We start from the raw sequence: 17,240 nt of genomic DNA, 5'->3' as shown, positions 1-17,240 counted from the left end.
TTGTCTCTTGCATCTACCCAGTTGCCCTGTCACTGGCAAACTTCTTGTATCTGCCTCTAATTTGTACTTGTTTGGGGTGGACAGATAACAGAGTTTGCCGGTGTTGCTCGGAAGGAAATAGTTCCCCGGAGGGCCGTGGATTATGCCGGGTATCCATGTCATTGTTTTTGGAAAGAGCTGTTGCTATTGAGTTTTTCACATGTACAGTTCTGATGGTTTGAACTCCACAAATGAATATCCATCCAGACCTATTATATTACAGTCGTGAAATGGGAAACAGGGGAGATGGCGGCAGACTGGAAACTTCGCCAAATCACACAGAAGCTATCTGGATGATAGATTGGATTAAGAGGAAGTGGGGAAAATATCTTTTTTCTTATTTTGGGTGAAACCATTCCTTTAACACTACCATGATTATGTATATACCTAAAACCTACCAACCTAAAAAAAAAAAAAAAAAAAAAAAACATTCATATCAATACACATAGTAGATTATCTTGTTAAAACCATTTTTTCAGCCAAGACATTTCTAAAATTATAAAAATATCAGTGGTTCATAATTCATGTTGAATTTGTCCTATTAGACCAAAATGCAAATAAAGACAGTCAGAATTTACGATGTAAAGAAGCTCCAACAGGACGATTTAAAATGTTGATTTTTGTTTTGTTATTGTTAGATTCTTGGTAACACTTTACAACAAGAGTACAACAATTAACGTTAGTTAACGTTAGTTAATGCCATAATGGTTAATTAACTGTTAGTTAATGATTATTATGGCATTTACTAATGTTAATAATATCTACAATAACCCTTAAATAACATATAAATTAATACCTTAACATGAACAGCATTAGTACATGATTCTTAGACACATTAGTTAACCGTTAGTTAACTGTTACTTAATGTTTATTACAACATTAACTAACGTTAATTGTTGTACTCTTATTGTAAAGTGTTACCAGATTCTTTTTATTAGGCTGGAATATAATAACTAGACAAGAGCATCATCAGTAGTGAGTATTTGTTCCATTGACTGTATGATATGTGTGTATAAAACATTATTTGGCCTTGTGACCTTTTTTTCCTCTATCGCTTCATCTCTTCCTAACCTTAGTATGTTTATTTAAACCATTTTTGTAAAATGTCAGAGAGGCTGATACGGCTTAAAAACAAAATTATACACATTTGAAAAGGTGAATGGGGTAAATTTCAACCCCGGGGTAGTTCTAGTGTTTAGGTGGCACAAATGAGATATGACCGCTGCTCAAAAATAAAATCCATCTTCTGTGTACGTCTCAGGGCCACCAGAAACATTACCTGCCCTTCAGAGCAGAGTCACTATTATGTACACGCAACCCAGTGAATAATAATCACAGTTTAATATTTCACTGACAGTGTAGGACCTTTGGAGCCACTTCCACTTGCCACTGGCTGCACAAACAACCCCATCCCATCACCACCACACACTCCTGCTGTCGATTACTGAAATATGTGCATCTCTCAGTTTCCCAATAAGAGAATTTCGCCTTCATTTTTGCGGTGTGAGATAAAACCTTTTCCGGACATTAATCATTTCTATTTTTGTGTGCAATGCCTCTATTTTTAGAGGTGCTCTTTTTTTTTTCCATCACTCCTCTCTGCTGCTGATGTCGTCCAATAGCTGGCGATGAATCATGGCACAATGATGGAAGGTGGGAGGCCGGGGATCTGGTCCAGTTGGGTGTGTGTATATGTAACTGTGTGTGTGCGTGTGCGTGTGTTTATGTATGTGTGTGTTTGTGTTTGTAGGGCAAAGAGCTTTTGGAGCAGGGGCCTCTTCTCCCTAGAGATAAGAGTCATAGTCCATGCTCAGTCAGTGAGTGAATTTCCTCTGCTTTTAGAGTCCATGTCATGGCAGCGGAGTACGTATACATTATGTCGTTATGTCACACACACACACCCTGTGATTAAAATCCACAAGTGGAAGTTGTGTGCTGTTGTTTTGGGGTGTATGGATGTGGGTCTAACAACACGTCCTCTCTATACCACACATGCAACCAGGCACACAGCTCGCACAGTGGACCGGGGTCAGGGTCTAATCACAGGTTGATTGACTTCATCCGGAAACAATGTGATTCCCTGAGTGTGTGTGTGTGTGTGTCACAGTAATACATATTCATCTGTGTGTATACATGTGTTCCTCGGTGTTTAACATACCACAGTGTTCTCTCCTGGGACACACTGCCTGCTTTCTATGAGGGGATCACTCAGGCCTCTCAGTTTCCATGTTGTCAACTCCCAAGCATACACCCTCGCCTGTCTCACTCCCCTCACATCTCTCTTTGCTTCTTTTCATCGCTCTCTCTCTCTCCCTCTCTCTCTCTCTGCTCACCCCTCTTTCTTCCAGCCCCCTCTAAATGTTATGAAGGTCAGCTCAAAGAACTCTCTTCCTTATTTGGAAAGCTTCTCCATTCCATGCAGGTCATTCTAGTCTAGCCGACCAATCCAGTGGTTAGATCGTCTGGTGTCTCAGCCAATCCTGTGTCTCCCATGTCCTTTTAAGGACTGCCCATCTCTGACTCTGGAGGTTGATGTGGAATTATCTGCTTTCCTGCTCTCTGTGGCTCCCTTGTCTCCCATGACTTCTTTTTGCTTTTTCTTCCCTCTCTTGCGCACTATCTTTCTCTCCCCGATGACATCGTTCAAACTCTGCTCAGCTTTCTGCCGCTCTCCATTTGTCTGCACTCAATTTACCCTCAGTGTGCGTTCACTGAGGCAAAGGTATCCATTAAGAGAGCTGATCCAAAGTCAACGTTTTATTTCATTTTTAATTGGGGTTTTTATGATGACAAACCACAGCGCAAGCTCTCGGTGTGTACCTAGCGCCATATGTGGTTCTTTAGCATGCATGTTTCCCCGCTCGCTGTAAAACCACGCGCAACACCTCGACAAGAAAGTGATTGTTAATACTTCATTAGAGAGTTCATGAGTTGCACCTCGTAAACACAAACACACTGCTGAGAGGAAGCTCTGAGTCACAGCGCAGATATGTGACAAAGCCTGGCAGCCAAAGATCCCCACTCTGCTCGCAGCGCACGTATGTACTGGAGACGCTGCTCTACACTGTCTGAACTGAATGCAACAAACTCTTTGACAGCTCAAAATCTTAAGGCCTCGTATATGCAAAGAAAATGGAGTGGAAGCTGAAATAAAGCCACAGCAAGAAGTCAGCACCATATTACCTGCTACTGCTTCAGGGTTCACACTGTAAACATTTTTTTGTTTGCAAGTAAAAGTTGCGTGTGTGACTACATGGGACTGGTGAGCTTGGAAAAAAAAAAAAAAAAGTTTTGTTGCCTTCAGTTTGTGTACTGTTCCCCTGACAACAACCTCACTGGGGGTTAAAGAGGTTTGGACCTACTGCAGAAATAATTTAATCTCAGTGGTATGGTAATTATACCGCCGGAAAGGGGCTGGAAAGGTATGGGGTCAATCCGCATGCAATACATAGCACATTAAGGTAGATTAGGCCCTTCCTCATCTGCATGCCTTGGAAACATATGAGCTCTATACACACATGGCGTCACTTAACCGTCTGCGAGCCTGTTGTTCTAAGCTCCCACATGTTTGTGAATGCTAGCCTTGCATGTGTGTTTGTGTACATGCACCTGATTGAGAGAGAGAGAGAGAGATAGAGAGAGAGAGAGAGAGAGCATGAACATGTGCATTATGCAGTCAGGAACGGGAGTTCCCGGATGCCATGAGTGGTGAGGCACTGCATGTCGGGTCATGACCCCACACCCTGCCATTTTCTGGCAGCGTTTTAACACATAATAGTAACCTCTGATCTGCAGCCCCGGGAAGCTAATTGTTGCACACTGTCTGCGATGTGGTTCCCTCGGAGCCAAAAACCTTTCCACTTCCTCCCTCGACACACACAGATAGAGCTTGACCCCTGCGATCTTTCCCCAGGCAAAATTCTGCCACAGTTGATTCTGATATAAATTCAAAACAGCCAAAACCCTTTATAATCAAGTGCAGGAGCTGCTTACTGTAAAAGTCTTGTTTAAATTCTCTCTCTCTCTCTCTCTCTCTCTCTCTCTCTCTCTCTCTCTCTCTCTCTCACACACACACACACACACACACACACACACACACATACACATTCTCTCTATATCCACTCTACCTCTGCACTGCCAGCCTGCACTGCCCCGTCTGTAACACTTACAATGGTCTCATTTCAGTGTTTTAACCTGTTTATTAACCTTTAGAAAAGTATTATAAGTGCACAGTATTACAGTGTAGGCACTTGATAATAACCTCCCCGATACATAATGTACTTACAACAGTGTAACAACACCATGTCAGTGCACAAACACAGTGTACTGAAGTATTTGCAGTGAGGTGCTCTAATATGTGATGAGATGTTAATTTGCCTACAGAAAATTAAATAAATTCAGCCTAGCATTTCTGTTTAATTTTGTTCCCAAAGTTACTATGGTATGTTCAAGTTGTGATTTATTTTTAGCCAACTAGATGCCTGAAGTTAAGTGAATATTTTCTTACGTCACCTGTTGTTGAAACGAAGGCGGTTCTTGCGCTCCAGTGGTGAAAGCTTACATCCTGTATAATATTTTCACAGTCCTGTCGGTACAGTGTTAATACTGACCTTTACACAAGTCCAGTATTTATGGGTAGTTGGTGTATTGGACTTGAAATGTTCAGCACTTATAAAGCTATAATTTAGCAGAGAACAAATTCACATCAGCAGGATTTGACAAATATGTTCACCGCACGATGCAGTGCTGGGTTGTAGTCAGACTTAACCTCATCAACTCCGCTGTTCCCATAGGTGGGTTCACTGCTGAGCTGTCAAGCTTTGATGAAATCCACAAAACCTAAGTTGGAATTCTAGAGGAGACCCCTAGATTTCCAAAAATACCAAATATGTCTGGCTAAATTAGAGGGAAATGTGTATAAAATGATTCACAAGACATTTAGTTATTTTGGCGCAGCCATAAAACAATGATGATGATGTAGCTGCAATGAAGCACTGCAAGCAGCAGATACAGAATATGTACATGAGGTTGTATTTTCTCACTGAAGTGCCTTAAGGGAATTTTTTAAGAGAAAATCAGTATTCAAGGTGCTAATATAACTGCAGTGAAATGTTATTTTTTGTCTTGTGCATTCTGGTCAATTCACTGGCATACAGTATCAGAAAACACAAACTAAGAGAATAGGAATATCAAACTTCATCTGTAATGCCTTAGGAAATTAGAGTGCACTTATTTTTTGCAACGATGGAATGGCATTAATGTGAAATGTGACACTGCAGTTACAGCCGTGTATTTACACTGTATTATGGCTGTGGTAAAATCCCTAATCCGTTAGACACAATATCCATACTTGGACAGATAATGTCCAATTGAAATGTATTTTACATTTTGCTACATGTAACTCTGAAAGATAACACAGTGAACCCGTTAAGTTTGAAAGTTTTGAGAAACATGATGCCTACTCATGGACATTTCCACCTTAACACTCACTGAGCCACTGTGAGTGGTAAATGGCACATCACTCAGCACCCCTTATGTCAAGCGCTGAAACACTTTTGTATGTACTTCATGTAGTACATTGTGTTTGGACACTTTGAAGTTTTTTTGTGTTGTTACATCATTGTAAATAAGGGTTTAAGGGGGATTTTCAAGACACTTGAATAGGGCCACTTGAATAGGGCATTACTAAACTTGAACCTGAATCACTGCAGGCCCATTTGGGAAACATGATTTTGATTTTTTTTTTTTTTTTTTTTTTTGTGAAAGGGCAAAGTTGAAGTCCAGTTAAGTGCTGATTTGTGGCTGCTTTTCATCATCATTAATCTCAACACAATTTTAACATAGTGAGTAGAAATAAAAGTGGAGATCCTTAAAAAAAAAAAAAAAAAAAAACGTCAGCAGAGGTTTTGCTGAGAGCTCAACCTGAGCACATAAGAAGCATTTTCTGAAATGAAATACGTGCAAGAGAACAATTTCAACTGTCAGAGCTGATTCCTGGTCTTATGAAAGAGAGATTAAGCTATGCAACGGTTGGAAGATAATTGCTGCCTCTGCCAGAGTGCTTGGTGTCTGACGCCCACCCAAACATTATCCTAGACTATAATATGATGTTTTGCCTGTATTATCACAGTCAACAGCATGGTGGTCACACCTTGACATATTTCACTGGCTTGTCAACTTATGACAAGCCAGTGAGCAGCAGTTGTTTTTGGATCTGAGTGAGGTGCTTTCTTGAATTTCGTGCCTGGCACTCTCTACAACTGAAATAATAGCATGATGGCCTTTATGTTATTGGTCGATTTGGGTGTAGTATCTTGACAGCAGGCTTTATCTATGACCTGGGGTGCAGGCAAGTTACCAGAACTGTCAGGAAAATGTCATGGCATGCCATTTTTTGGAGCACAGATACCATTAAAACAAATGCTGGATAGTAAAAATGTGAAAACCCACAAACACATACACTAATAATGTGCTCCTTTTTCCCATACTGGCAAGCATATGCCATAATGCCTTTGAAATGCAAAAAGTTCCTGTGAAATGTCACACCAGGAAAGCATACCTTTATCAGTACAGGAAAGCTGACACTAGATACCACTGCTCCTGACACCTCATCCATCAACACACTTATACACACACACACACACACACACACACACACACACACACACACACAACAAGTTCCAGGTGTTGTGTTGTTAACAGCCCATTGTGATAGAGCTTCACAGATGTACAGAGAAACCCTGAGCGAGCGCTGCACAGAGGGGAGCTCACACTAAATCAGGAGAGAACATTTATTCTCTCCAAAATGGCAGCCCACTGACCTTGCACTGAGATGTTAGCTCTCATCCGTTTGAGTTATGCCCTGTCTCACAGTATTGTGATAGTCCCAAATCCTTCCACATCTTCATTCAGACCTGAGTGCAGAAATGCCACTCTTCAAAGCCCTGCTCGAAACTCACAATCCAACAGGCTGCAGCCCTAAAAGGTTGTTCAACAGCACACCACTTTTGTATAATACTTCAAATACAAACAAAAGCGACTAACCCAAACATTATTATTTCTTTGTGTTCTGGCATCACACTTTGGAAAAAAAAAATGATAGAGATAGTGGGAAAAAGCCTGAATGCCAGTGTTGCATATAGTGGGATACTGCTGCCAATTCACCATCCGTTCTTTATCAGTCTATTTTCTACCATGTGCTGAAAGACACTGTTTACTCTCTCAACACGGAGCTGGTTCTGGTCCAACAAGCCAATCTGAACCGCTCCCCTGAGAGTTTCCTTTGATTCTTTTCCTTGGGCCTGGCACCAGTGCCGGGCATCAAAACCACACGGCAGCCGACCCACCTTTCTCTTCCTTCAGTGCAGACAGACAGCAGGCCTGTTTTCACAGCTCAGGTCTCCTGCAGTGCTCCCAGCCTGCCAAGTCATACAACCACTTCCTCCGTCCCATCAGCTCAATGTTATTAAAGCACAGGCAGAGAATTTGGGCATATTATTCCTGCGATTTAGGACAATTTAATCTAGATTTATGAACATGAACACATCTCTCCAATAGCTATAAACTCCAATGTCAAGATTCTAGTGTATTTCATGCTCATCCATTCTAAATGGTTGATTGTGTTTTTGGGCATTGTAAAAGTCCAGAATGCTTGTTTCTGGGTGCATGGATATATTTTTAGCTCAAAAACTTTATCACTAATACAAAACAGCATTTACGTGGGTGTAAAGCATCACTTAAACAGTCAATGTCATTCGATGTATGGAGCAGCTCCAGAAATAATACTAATCAGAAATGAGAGTCTTGGCACTCAGGGTTCAAGCAGAACAAGATCATTTCCTCACTCAATTAAAAAAAAAAACTCCCTCCAACAGAAACTGATCTCTTTTAAAATTCAGCTTTAACGCACAAGACAGAAGGGTCATAGTTTCCACTCTGTCGCGATTCAATTTATAGCAATTTAACAAAGTGCTCAATTAGAAATCCAATTAATGTTGCTTAAAATCACCACCTGTAAACATTAAATAACAATGAAATAACATATCAGTGGCAGGATGTCCTGGACAACAAACAGGATATGATGAACTCTATGATAAGCTCAGGGGGTTTAGGTCAATAGCGGTCAGCTTGTGTTCCCACATGTCACCTGAGGCAAAGAAATATGACCCTTAGTTAATGGCAGGGCTGCTGTTTTTACTGCATAATTACAGATTGAATTTATAGGGGAGAGGGCAGGAGAGGGCTGGCTTACACCATCCGCATGCTTCACCGTGGGGAGTTGATTGTTTCTGGCAGTGTCCTTAAGTCATTATTTTGGAAAAACTCTCATAAAAGCAGCTTTTACTGTGATCCTGCAACCAGGACATGGAAATGCAAAACAATCTGCCACCATGTTAAGATCCTCAGCAAAGTTTGACCGCCACATGGGGCACCACTCATATCACACCACACAGCCGATTCTTTACCTGTCATTTTCTGTCTCCTCCTCTATATTCTCCACTCTGGAAGCACAGAATTAACAAAGCATCAATGTTTATGTCAAGGGTTACACAATGGCCATCGATGGGGAGAATTCAGATATCCAGTACACATGCAGTGCACTGTAGGCTGCACAGAGACAGAGCCAGGCCTAATTGTACCGTAGCCAAGCTCTAACGTGCATGCATCCTGTCACATCTACACAACACTGTCATCCCCTGGTTGTAGAAGAGATACTACAAATGATGTTCTATAACCTGCCAGTCCTAATATTAAAAACCTCTTCAAAAATGCATCGTCTCTCTTCTGTAAGTCTTCCCAAGCGAACAAGAAAACTTTTCCGAAAGAGAGGAAGAGAAGAGAAAAGACGAGAAGGTATACATGCAAGCACTAGTATGAAGGAATACACTTCATCTATTTTTGTCTATACAGCCTGAAGTTGGGTTCGTGATCAGACATGCATCAGGAAGTGCAACACCATGCAGAAGAGGCTTGTGCACTGCAGTCAGCTCCATACACAGGAGCAGTGAAATCGAAGCCATTCAGTGCCCATCCCTCCTTGAATAACACAGACATCCTACCCGATCCCCGTATACCTCACAGAAGGTACTAAGGAGAAAGCAAGGGGCGTGTCCCGGGCTGGACATGCATACTGAGGTCAGACAGGAACAATAGGAGCCATCCAGCAAAAGCCACGCAGATCTGTTTACAGGCACAGACAGACGGCAGCTGGCAGGCCAGCCCTGGCACACACGATGGCACACTGACACCGACATAAAAGCAGTGGAATGCTTTTGTTCTAAAAAAACAGGGCTGGGATTCCCCCTTTAACCCTTTAACAAAGCTGAGACACAATACTATCAGTTCCACCAGGCCACAGTCAGGGCTCCCAGCCTGTCTACGTCGCCTCCCTTGGGGGCTAGCTGACCCTCAGGGCAGAGACACAAGGGCGGTCAGAGGTACTCACAGTTTTGGCTTAGGCTTGGTAGGCAGCGGAGGACCCTCCTTCCCAGGGGATGGAGACAGCTTTCCTGGTGTTGGAGGTGTGTCTGGAGCCTGGGTTGGAGCTGGGAGCTCTGTTGTAGGTTCAGAGTGAAGTGACGATGGAGGTGATGGAGGTGGTAGGGTCTCTTTAGGCAGGCTTGGTGGTGACGGTGGATTTGGGGGTTGGCCATTTTGTATTGAGCCTTTGGCCTTGTCCTTACCCTCCAGTTCTGAGCCCATCTGCACCGGTGGTAAAGCTGACACACTGGGCCATATCTCCATCTCATTAACGTGGAAACCCTCGGCGCTGGGCTGAGGCAGCGTCTTGGGTGGTAGCTCTAAGAGGCTGATCTCTGTGGGTGGGGGAGGAGGTGGGAAGGCTGCGGCATCTTCAAACCCTGAGCCATCACCAGACACACCATTACTGGATGAGTCCTCAGCAGCTGAGGGGGAGCAACAAGGGCAAAGTTTGCCTTATTTTGTTCTTGCCACTGCCTTACTCAGTAGATGAAGGTTAAACACAAGGCTCTATGTGTTGCTAAACTGATCACATACAAAGCAGCAGCTGGGTTCAGTCAGGGTGATGCAATCCCTGTTCATTCAACCTTTCCCTCAACAGTGTGCTGCTGAGTACAGTACTGTACATACACAGATCTGTCAGTGAGAATAAACACTAAGATATTTGCGTCCTTGTACACTCACAAAGAGCTGCTCATCTTCTCAATCCCCCCCACCTTCCTCACTACAGGGCAATAAACAAGACAAAGCTGGTTGTCTCAGAGGAAATACCATATAGCTTTCATAACTCACCTAAAACCGCAGGACCTCCAGTCATGAATGGTGAAGGTCAATGTAATGACCAATTCTTTACTCATTTAGCAGGTTTTACATAAGTGTAGCTAAAGAGGAAATTGAGATATCACCATATGAAACTTGAAACTGAGATATCCACCACTGAACACTTTGTAACAATATATTATTCTCACGCTGCTCTGTGCATCTTATCTCTCTGTAGTCTCCATTCCCTGATACTGTGAAACTGTTTTATCTGTACCTCAACACCATCGTAAATGATGAGCCTTCATCAGTGTTTCCTTTAAGTTGAAATAATGGTTTCAAGATGTTTGAAACCTACTCATAGATGATTAATTCTGCCATAAATTGCTACAGAAGAAACTTAAACCAACCCTCTGATGTTATTATCCTATTTGGGACATAATGAACAACCAAAAATGTTAAAGTTTACTCTGTCAGTAACTGTACATTAACTAGACCCATGTTAAATTGTGAGCACTCTCTCTTGAAAAGTTGGAGTTGGCGTTAAAGGGCAAACCCTTTAACGCCAACTCCAACTGTACAGTGTAATTCCACTGTAAACTCCACTTGGTAACAATATGTTAACCATCACTCTCTTGCCGTGTTGAACACACCTGCGGTGACAGTAAGCTGGGCCATGCTGCTGACAGAGCCGTAGAGATTGTTTGCAGTGCAGCAGAACAGACCTCCGTCCTCTGGAAAGGCCTCAGCTATCACCAGGGTGCAGATCTCCTCTAGAAAACAGTCACCATCAAACACTGTTATTAATGAAACTGCTGTCTACGAGTGTAGAAGTTAGATTTCATCAGTACAGTAGTCTAAAACTGGTCACAGGACAGTGTGTGCATAGTGGAGGAGTAGAACTGCAGGACAAGCTTGAACTTGATGAAGAACCTTGTGAGCCAAGGTGAAATTAAATGACACATTGACTGTCCATTTGTTTTTAATGCGAGGTAAGAGGGACAATTGATGTACATGTTGACGTGTTGATGTTGTGTACACAGTAGCCTGATGATGGATCGATCATGTGGCTTGGTGACTCACTGGCCAGCAGCCAATTAATAGACCAGAGAGAGAGATGGAGAGAAGTGGAGAAACAAAAGACAGATGGATGGCATGGATTTGACTATTCAGGCACACAGAGACAGACAGACAGACAGACAGACAGACACGAACACACACACACACTGAGCCACAGATGTTAAGGAATGTCTGAGTGATTCACAGTGTTTCTGTCAGAGCTTGAAAGCAATACATGAGGTGCCCCCTTAGTCACACCGGCAGGAAAAATTTAAAGGCAAATTAGCGTGTGTGTCACTGTTTATCTGAAATACTGAGAATGTGTGTGTGTTTATGCACGGTGGTTTGTGAGTGACAGTGGATTAGACATCAGACTTTCCCAGGGACTCTCCCTGACTGCCCTAGATATGATGACGAGTGTCTTGTGGGACATGGAGGTTTGGAATTGCGATATTATTGTCGTCATAACCAAGTGACAGGTTTCGGTCGATAATAGAGAGCTCACAGACACGGCTAATAATCCGTGACTAATTCTGATGAACGCTATGACAAGACTGATAGCAGGTAGAAAAAGAGAGTTAGTGTTGTTTATGACAGACTAATGCTACCACAGATTTGGCAGGAAGTGAAGTGACATACCTGGCTCAGCTGCAGATCGAGGCTCTGTTACACAGTACATCATTGGCAGGGGGAAGAGATGACAAATAGAAAATATTAATAGCTAGTCATTTTCTGCCAAACATGATTATGGTCATTCAGAAAATCAAAAATCATTTGGCTACAATGAGCTGTGTGGTCGCTGACAGAGTGTCTCACTTTTCTGGAGGATGCGGAAGTCCGGGGAGTCCTGGATTTCCTCTCCCTGGCGGTACCATTGGACCTGCAGAGGAGGGCTTCCCCGCACCCTGCACTCCAGAACAACCACCTGACCCTCAGATGCCTGGGTGTCCTGCAAGAGCTAAACAGAGGGCAGACCAAAAAAATAAGTAAAAAAAAAAAAAAAAAAAAAAAAAAACAGCAGAGAGTGATGAAGTGAGTGAGTGAGGTAATAGGAATAAAGGGGCAGTGAGTGACAGGGGAACTTAACAAGGAGGTGAGAGGAGTGAAACAGATCTTGAAAAAGGGGTGCAGAATGTGAAGATGGGATGAATGGAGACAGAGACAGAGGAGACAAGGGAGATGGCACACCCAATCTGTTTCTCTGCAGAACAGTGGGGTGCTGTCCAGCCAATGTTGCTCTCAGCTTCTAGTGTTGCAGAGCCAGAGGTAACCATCCATGTAGGGGCCAAGAGAGAAGCCTCCATCAGGACTATGTTGACTCTTCCACTAGTCAACAGGGCCCCAGTCAAATGGATTGGTATATCTATCAGCAAGAGACAATCTATGCTGAGCCTGAGCCTTTCTCCCCTCCATCTTCCTCTCTCTGTAAGCACTCTGGGAAGAGCAGCAGTGGAATGTACATCATGCATCTGACAGTGACAGCATTCGTATCCATGTATGTGTGACTTGGGTGACATAACAAGGATGACCTCATCAGAGGCGAACGTCCTCTTATTGAGATGATTAAAGCCTGAAGCTGGTGGGAGGCGGGTGTGGGTGGGGGTTTGGTTGGCGGGTGGGGGGTGAAGAAAAACAAATGTGTTTTTGTAATGAAGTGGAAAATGATTTAGGGGCTGGCTGGCTGGATGAGAGTGAAACAGACCTGACCCTTGTGGGTTTGGCAGGCCTGTTTGAAGCTTTGCCTCAGCCCATTTCAGCCCTGCCATCACAAGACACATAGCCTGAGGTGGGGGAGAGGTGGGGGTGGAGGTGGGTGGGGGTTAGTGGGTTGTGGGGAGGGGGGTGGGGTGGGTGTTGAACAGTCTGGAAAAGGGGTGTTGTAGAGCTGGAGGTGGAGCTCTCATCAAAGTCAATTTCTGTCTGCCCCCTCCACTGGTGAAAGCCACAGCACTGTTATTACATGGAGACAAAGACTGTGTGCGTCTGTGTGTGTTTGTGTGTATGTGTGTGTGTGTGTGTGTGTGTAAAATGTTTTTCCAAGAATAGGTGAAGGTGTGCGCACGTGTGTAATGTATCTATATATATAACAAATATAATATCTTTCATCCATTTCCTGGATATCCATGTTATGACACTGCTGCAGGGATGACTACCAATGCTTCCATAAGATATTTGCACTCAAAAGATTTTTCATATGCAATCATGATTAATGTGGATATGATGATCAAGCAGATAGAAGCAAATAAGAGCTAGAAGAGTCTAATAAACTCAGAAAACTGCATCCCTTTACTGTAATGCAGCCTTTAAAACCAGGAAAGGACAGCACTTATGCCATACCTAAAATCCCTGACAATATCTAGTCTCATACTGCGATATTGATATGACTTTGACAGACTGCCCAGTCTTTGCATGTGTGTGTGTTTTCAGGCTTACCTTAGTGAATGTAGGAGGTGCTGCAACAGGAGCGTCACCACCGTACAGTGATGAAACCGGGCTCTGCATCTGCGGGACAACAGAAACTCATGTTCTGAACACTGAGAGCAGAATCCGTCCAGAAAAAAAACTGTCTGCTGGAGTTCAACAAATGTAATTTTTCAGCTCTTTAAGCCTATCCTGCTGTGTGTGTATGGTGCTCCTCTGCACTATATGTGTCTTACTCGCTGTGGAGGCTGAGACAGGGACTGGACCAGAGTGGAGCGATGAGGGAGGACATCAGTGGTCTTAGGTGAAGCTGAGCGGATGGTCAGGGACATCGAAGTCATCTTCTTCTGAACGCTAAAATACAGTTACACACTTTAATCTTTTGTCTCGTCTCCTGGCAACGCACAATCAAAAACACTTTTTCCAAAAAAAATAAAAAGGAGGAATTTCTCAACACTGAACGCCTTTAGGGAACATGTCACTTCTGATTCAAAGAAATCAGATGATGTAACTGGGAAAGTGAGAGTCACAAGTCACAAGTGACTCTTATTCATCTCCCTGATCCTCAGAAATTGCCCTGTGTGGAAAGTAAATGTGCAGTATTGGCTGCAAAATATGTCCAGTGTTGTCATACAGTGAGAACAACAAGCTCTGTAGTAAATGTTTTACAGTATCACAGCTACCTATGACCGAGAAGTGGGACTGACTGTGAGAGTGAGTGAGACAGAGAAAGAGTGAGGGAGAGATATATAGAGAGAGAGAGATGGAGAGAGAGAGAGGGAGAGGGAGAGAGAGAGATAGGATAATACAATACCATATCATTATTGGACAAAAGGATATTAAGTTTGAAAAGGTCAGGACAGAGAACATAACCTTTATGATATGCAACAGAGAAAGAGAAAGATAGAGAACAAGAGAAAGAGAGAGAACTGAAGGAGAGTAGAAGGGGGCAAAGGACACTAAGTTTAATGTTTAGACAGATAAGTACAAGGGACAATTTATTCTACATCATATTAACCCGCTGCACCTCTCATTAGCTAAATGGAAGCCTGTGTGGCTGGGTCAGGGTAATGGCTCTTTAAGGGCCTCTTTACAGGCCTGGTTAAATAGGAGCTGATTAGCTGCTGCAGGGCTCGGTTAACTTGTTCCAGGGGGTTTAGGGTTCATAGGGTTCATGGGGTTCACAGGGTCGTGGGGTCAGGGGTCATGCTGAAACACACGTACTGAGGCATGGCTCCTGATCTGGACTTTGACACTGCTCCTTCCCCTTCTGAGTCTGATGATGAAGCGCCTGCAGTGGGACATAAGTGAAAGAAAGCAGGCACTTATGGTAATTCTCAAGCCTTCTGCTGCAGTTTTAGACAGTAACAGTGAACAGCAAACAGAGAACAAGCTAACATTACAAACAGTAAAGATGTCAGCGGCAGATGCTTGTGAAATTTCATGCGGCTATTTAAAGGTAGTACTTAATACAATGGGTTATCACTGTCAAATTAATTGTGGCACTTTGTCACAATTACCAAATGGTTGAGATGACTGAAATTCATGACCACATTTTCCAAGCCCTGCTGTTTCCTGTTGCAAAAAGGATGTGTTTTGTCCTCCCAGCATGTCTCCACCACCTGCCACTGTGACAGAGTCTGAAAGCTTTAGCTCTGTTTGCACAGGAAGAACAGAAGCCCACTTCCTGGTTTGTGCAGTAAAGCAATTCAACGGATGTCCTCCAAAATGTTTTAACCATTGGAGTAAAAATGTAGTGTAGAGGCTGGAAATCCTCTCAGCGATGGTCTTGTTTGTTTTCTCATTGTAACCCTAATGTCTCAGTATTATTGTGGAAATATTTATTTAAATGTTAAAATGCTACACTTTCGTCTCTAATGTGAATGAATAAACCGATGTCAACTGTTTCCCTGCAGACAGCTGTTGTATTTCTGACCTTCGATGTAGACCTCAGCAGAGGTATTGTCTGCTCCAAGACTGTTGGAGGCCACGCAGGTGTAACGTCCCGTGTCGTCCTCAAATGCTTCAGCGATCACCAGTGTATGCAGGTCACCATCCCTCCAGATCTGGATGTCAGGAGAGTTGTGCAGCTCGCGGCCCTCACAGAACCACCTGGACAGACAGATGAGCCATACTTTGTTCACTTAACATGCTGTGTCCATAACTACTGAGCCAAACTCGAGTCAATCTAAAAGGTCAAATTGCTAGCATGGTTGAACCAATACAGCTGTTTTGTTTTGTTTTTTTTGAAGACTGTCCTTCTGGTCAGTTTACAAAAATTTCAAAATTATCCATGTGTCCCTTGTAGATCATTCGCTCAACTGCTCCATAGCAACACTTCAGCAAACAATTTGTGCACTGATTGCCAGAAACTAGCAAAAAAAGTCCGACTTTTTACAGATAAGTAGCTGTTAGTTGCTTTTATTATATGGCCTTATAAATGTAGAATTAATTCTTATTGCCTCCATACAACTAATGTATCCAGGTTTGTGTTGGAATGATATCCAGCGAGCAACCATGTATTTGTCCACTGTGATTTTCAGCTGGACACAGTCTCTCACTGCTCTTCATGTTCACTATCTATGCAAGCAAGAAAAGTACTCTCTAGTGTTGCAAAATAATACTTTCTTTTTGGGTCATATATTGTGTTGATTTTACAAATTCCAGACATAGCTGCACATATTAATTTATGTACAGCTGTTAAAAGAAGTCTTATTTCACAATAGAAAAGACAAGCTTTCATTCAACATAGTGCGTATTGCCAGTGAGAAATTTGAGAGAATTGGACATATGTAGCTCTATATTGGGGAAAGGTTTGTTAATATTATCATATTTCACTGTACCTATAAGACTGACATTGTCTTGTGTTAAAGTAGTTGTTTCACTGCTTGCCAAAAGCTACTAATGGATATTCAAGTACAGGCAGTGGCTTACAATATGAACCGCAGGCAACGGAGGTCATTACTATGATTGATTTCTCTGTTTTATAAAGCCTTGTCTGACAAGCACTGCTTGACAAATACTTGAACTTAAATATACCTTTGCTGAATATGATGGAGTCCTGCCAATCTAACTCACAATTGACACACGTACACATTCAGAGGAGACACATACACCCTCTGGGCATTTCTGAGAAAGTGTTTCCGTACCTGCTGAGTCTCAGCTGCCCTTAGGCAGTGACAAGACGCAGTATTACGGGAAGCGGACACACCCTCGCCGCCCCTCCCCATCCCTCCCTCCAATCAGAGGTCTGTGTGTCTGAGCGGGAGTCTGGCCCAGTACCACCTCCCTGGGGGTCGGCTGGCTGACTCTGGCTTTGTTCCCCACTGTGGGACCCAGGAGGGATGACACAGTCTACAACTCAAGTGGCTTAATCTGTCTCATCTCTCTTCACAGGGTTATGATTAAACCAGACCCCCCGGCATCACACTCCCACATCAGATACTAGGCCCGCCCCCTCCCCTCTCCTACACACACACATG

At 43.1% G+C, this 17,240-nt stretch overlaps 1 protein-coding gene across 1 annotated transcript in view; it reads right to left on the bottom strand.

Moving 5' to 3' along the window:
* palld (palladin, cytoskeletal associated protein) overlaps positions 1-17,240 on the bottom strand; it is a 63,446-nt gene that overhangs the window by 21,277 nt on the left and 24,929 nt on the right. The window contains exons 2-9 of the mRNA XM_030049127.1: positions 15,695-15,870; positions 14,983-15,049; positions 13,995-14,112; positions 13,771-13,839; positions 12,154-12,295; positions 11,977-12,000; positions 10,932-11,051; positions 9,485-9,944 (exon numbers count right to left, since the gene is read on the bottom strand). Coding sequence (XP_029904987.1) covers positions 9,485-9,944; positions 10,932-11,051; positions 11,977-12,000; positions 12,154-12,295; positions 13,771-13,839; positions 13,995-14,112; positions 14,983-15,049; positions 15,695-15,870 — 1,176 coding nt within the window. The remainder of the gene's footprint in view (positions 1-9,484; positions 9,945-10,931; positions 11,052-11,976; positions 12,001-12,153; positions 12,296-13,770; positions 13,840-13,994; positions 14,113-14,982; positions 15,050-15,694; positions 15,871-17,240) is intronic.

Source organism: Myripristis murdjan, chromosome 4, assembly GCF_902150065.1.
Source record: "Myripristis murdjan chromosome 4, fMyrMur1.1, whole genome shotgun sequence".
Taxonomy (NCBI): Eukaryota; Metazoa; Chordata; class Actinopteri; order Holocentriformes; family Holocentridae; genus Myripristis; species Myripristis murdjan.
This window is presented reverse-complemented; position numbering and strand designations above follow the sequence as displayed.